Source organism: Crocuta crocuta, unplaced genomic scaffold (assembly GCF_008692635.1).
Source record: "Crocuta crocuta isolate KB4526 unplaced genomic scaffold, BGI_CrCroc_1.0 scaffold395, whole genome shotgun sequence".
Classification (NCBI taxonomy): Eukaryota; Metazoa; Chordata; class Mammalia; order Carnivora; family Hyaenidae; genus Crocuta; species Crocuta crocuta.
In genome coordinates this window covers 1115113-1119522 of record NW_027532601.1, presented here as the reverse complement: position 1 = coordinate 1119522, position 4410 = coordinate 1115113, and the positions used below count along the sequence as shown (strand labels likewise).

The 4410-nt window shown below is 43.8% G+C and overlaps 1 protein-coding gene across 8 annotated transcripts in view; it reads right to left on the bottom strand.

Moving 5' to 3' along the window:
* Positions 1-1155: 1155 nt before the first annotated feature.
* The window catches only part of EBF2 (EBF transcription factor 2), a 198812-nt gene continuing 195557 nt past the window's right edge, over positions 1156-4410 (bottom strand). For all 8 annotated transcript variants that reach the window (XM_077780115.1, XM_077780113.1, XM_077780117.1 and 5 more), the window contains one exon: positions 1156-1474. In XM_077780115.1, the coding sequence (XP_077636241.1) occupies positions 1443-1474 (32 nt within the window). In that variant the 3' untranslated portion in view covers positions 1156-1442. The remainder of the gene's footprint in view (positions 1475-4410) is intronic.

The following is a 4410-nucleotide window of genomic DNA, read 5'->3' as shown; positions in this document are numbered from 1 at the left end:
TTTTGAACCTCAGGAGAGGGATTTAGGGCTCTTAACATTCCTCTTCCATACAACCATTCTGTTCTTGCCTGGAAACTGTGTCAAGTTATCTACACATTTTCTCAAGAGAGTTGAATGCCATGAAAGGGGAAATCTGCAGAGAGAAGAAAGGGCATGGACCTTCTAAGACTAGTGCTTAAGAGTCCAAGAAACAGGATCATCTTCTTTAAACCCTGTCTCTGACGTTCCGTGGAGCTCATACATCTGTGCTCAACCAGGGAGCCTACAAGGAGGGGGCATGTGGCTCTGTCAAAAGAGAATTCCAAAGGGGTCACTTGGTTAGGAAAGTCACGTGGCTTTGACTCTTCTTTCAGGTGAGACATGTCTTTCTCTGGGATACAAAGCCTGGGACGCATGGGAATTCTCCGCACTGCTCAGAGGAGAGTGTCGAAAGCCAATATAAATTTTTAAAAAATTCACAAAGAGTGAATATCAAAAGGGACATGTAGACTTTTTAGAAAGTGGATGGAGCTGGGAATGAATGGATGAGTTTGAGTATTTGTGTACACGCCTGGACCGAATCTTTGTTTCTGTATTGGGCTCTTCTGTAGGAATCTCTGGAAGGTACACGTTCTTGCCCATGGGTCAATAAAATGATGGAAAAAGTGGGAGATGCAGGATGGGGGATAAAAGTCTAATAAGTAACTGCAGTAATAATCACACACCTTTTAAACTTGTTACTACTTGTTTGCATCATTTTCATTTTACATCAGGAAGAGAAATTCCTCTCTCTTCCAAAAAGGTCTTAATTTCTACCTCTACTTACAATAAGTTACACGTTTATTTATTTAAATAATTGTAAAACATTTTAAAATTTTTCCCTTTTTTTGTTTTGTTTTGTGTTTTTTGTTTGTTTTTTAAAGAGATTAAACTATAAGCAAACACACATACGACATTTCATCATTCAGTTCAGGTTTCGTTTAAGAAAGTCTTCCATGCTGGTACCCTGTTGTGTTCAATTTTTTTTTCTGCATAAACTAAATTGGTATCTGAAAGGCTTCATAGAAAATAGAAACTTTCAACTTTTTTTCCTACAAAGAAAAACAAATAGTATCCAAAATATTAAGCATGAATTGTTTGCCAATTTTTTTTCTTAAATATTTTACAAACATAGGAAGGTGGTTCTCATAAGGTTCATAACAAAGAATTGCATTTCTGCTCTTAGCACTGACTACGTCAATGACATCTTTTGTCCTTGTCCCCAAGAGGGTCAGTTTGTGTAGCCACCATGAGAGCTATCCAAGAAACAGGAGACCAGGTAAGATGAGGCTCCTTGCATACCCAAATCTGTCCGCCATGTTCATTCTGGGGCACAACCCTCCCCAAAGAGCTCATAGTGCTTTCTTCAGTATTGGTCCATCAGAGTAAGTAGTTTTGTGCTACAAGAAAGCAGTTCCTCTTCTTTACATTGGAGGCACGACAAGTCCAGTCATGGCTGCAAGGAAAAAGTAGCACAGGAATGAGACTCAGAGATGTTTACCCTCATGTCTAAAACCCAGAGAGAGGGGTAGGGGTGGGGACTGACAGTCTGGTACAATCCAGGGAGACAGTGCATTGATATGGGAACCCATATTCTCCAGGTTTGGTCTAGCAGACAGCCCAGTCAGAGGCACTGAAGCCTTACGGAATCACTGAAATAAAAACAAGGCTTGCTGAAGCTTTGTTGGATGGCCAGGAGCTATGTTTTGTCTAGTTTTCTATCAGTGGGTTGTATACTTCACATAACAGATGAAAACATGTAAACTAAATTTTCATATATTTGTGATATATTCATTCATTATCATTAGACTACAAAGAAGATTGTATGGTTTCAAATCAGAACAGGAAAGAAAACTCCAGGTTCTGAGCCTGTTGAGTAACTCACCAGGTGTCATTTATAACCAACAGGGCTTTCTATCCATCCTAGGTTTCTATCCATTCTAGCTGAAATGTGATGAGGTTTTTTTTTTGTTTTTTGTTTTTGTTTTTTTTTTTTGCTGCTGCTGTTGTTTTTTTAACTAGCTCATCTTCCTTTGGTGCTCACTGCTGATACGTGATGCTTGTTCACTAATGAATGCTGATCCACTGCAATAGAAGACTTAATTGTGCTCCTAAATTTGGGAGTCACCCAATCTCCACCCATCATCCCCTAGCCAAGTGTGGTGCGTAATGTCTCCTCCATCTAGTGAAGAGGACACAGATGATATCTGTTGGGGGCATCAGGTCCAAGGCTTCCCCTTGATATGGGAAACAAAGTAGCAATAGCACAATGTGGAAAAGTCACACAGCAAAATGCACCCTCTGACCTTGGCTTTCAGGTGATGAACCCATTCTTGGGAATTGGCAGAGTACTTCCCTTGCATCAAAACTTTAAACCCTACCTAGAACTTGATCCTTTGAGTTTCATTGTCTCTGTCTCATCTAGAGCTTATCAAATACATAGAAGCATTTCACTGAGTGGTGCTTACCAAGCTTATAAACAAAGGGCCAAGATTCTTCCTGCTTCCCCCAGCACCAACCCCTCCCATTCTCTCCTCCTCTTCTTCCCCCTCCCCTCCCTCTGCCCTTCTCTCTGTGCCAGCTAGTCTGCTCAGGCAAAATTGTCAGCCATCTATTTCCCTGCCCATACAGCCTTTATTGAATGTTTGTGAGATCTGGATTAAGGTCTTACACAGCTAGCAAAGCCTTAATTATTTTTGCCTGTATTACTATATATTGAATCGATGTAACTTTTCAATAAAGGCAGTTCAATTCTGGACACTCCCTGATGATTTGGAGACATAGCAACCCTGGTAATTATCCCAGAGTGTAGGAGGTTTTTTATTTTATTTTATTTCTTTTCCTGGAGGGAGCTGGAAAATGAATCAGGCACATAGTGCATAACATTATCTCGACAATCTATACTCATCACTGCAAATGCCTGATAAATGAGGTAGAAGCTGGGAGAGTGAGCAGCGCATGTATAACTCTCCGGCAGTAGGATTCTGGCTCACATTTTCAACTTGAACTTGTCTATTACACTTTAAACTCATCAGCCCCTTCCTTTTTCTGGGCCCTCAGGGAGTTAGCCAAGGAGCTTACTAGGAGGGCAGAGCCCTCTAAGAGGTTCTGCTGCCTGCAGGGAGAACAGCAGATCTCACATATTCTTCTTCCTACTCTCACCTTGGGCACTGGGTGGGCTGGAGCTCTGCTACAGGGCGACCCTGACTTTTTGCTTATAGAAACCACAGCCAACCGACAAAAAGCAGACGTTAATCGGAGAAAAAGTAAGCATGTTCACTGCAGGCAGGAGAGCGTGCTTAACTGCACTGTGTCCAATTTCTTTCCGCCTTTGGCATTTCCTAGGAAAGCAATAATCTCCCTTTGGTCCAGGTGGAAAGCAGGTATGGGTGAAGAGTGAAGACAGGAATTGCACTACACTTGTCCCTGGAGAGACAGCCGGCTGTCAGAGCACAGGCGTTGGAGGCAAAAATGTCTGAGGTCATCTTGCTTGTGTGGCCTTGGGAAAACTATTTGACTAAAAACGGTGATAATGCTATGACCTTCCCCTTTCCGGTCACATGTGATGCCTGAGCAAGGTAATCCGTGTAAAGTATTTGGTTCAGTGTCTTGTACACGGTGCTCAACACCAGCAAGCCTCCGAGAGGGCTGGCGGCACGAGGCCTCTGCAGAGGATTGAGACCATCTCATCTTACAAGTTCAGAGAAGAACATCTCCATCAGCCTGTGACCTCCCAGGCACCTCGGACCACACGTTCACTCTCCTGCTGCCTGTTTCTAAAGAGATGGAGCCTTTGTGCTGATCGCGCCTGAATCCCAGGACTCTCATTCAGCGGCTGGAGCTAGCTCATTCGAAGTCAGCTCGTTTTCTCCCTCTATGCATCAGCGGGACACCTCGTAGCGCTGGACCTTGAACTTCTAGTCTCCCGATGCCAAATGAGGAGAAGTGGGAGTCTGCATTCCTAATGTAGGCACAGTTCTCCTCCTCTACCTCCTCCCTACTGTCTTCTTTCTTCGTCATCTCAAGGCTCCAATCGCCAGAGAAATTTAGAGGGAATTGTAGGATTCCAAAAGTGGCTCAGGACATCTCAGTGATTCTACGGAAAGGAGATCAGATCCCGGAGCCTGTCCCTACATGTAACTGATAAAATCATCATTCCTGCAGACATGGAACGTGTGGCTCAGCCACTTCCTCAGCCTAATTATTCTGACCTGCAGGGACCAGAAGCTCACATGGCTGAGGACCTTAGAGAGGGTCTTCCGGATATTTTGGCTACTGCTGCCTCCCCACAGAGAGATCTCACTATGACCACACAGACCCTTCCAGCATTTGGGGGAAACCCAATGCTGAGAGGGGCACACCACAGCTAGACTCGGCCATGCAGCAACGGGG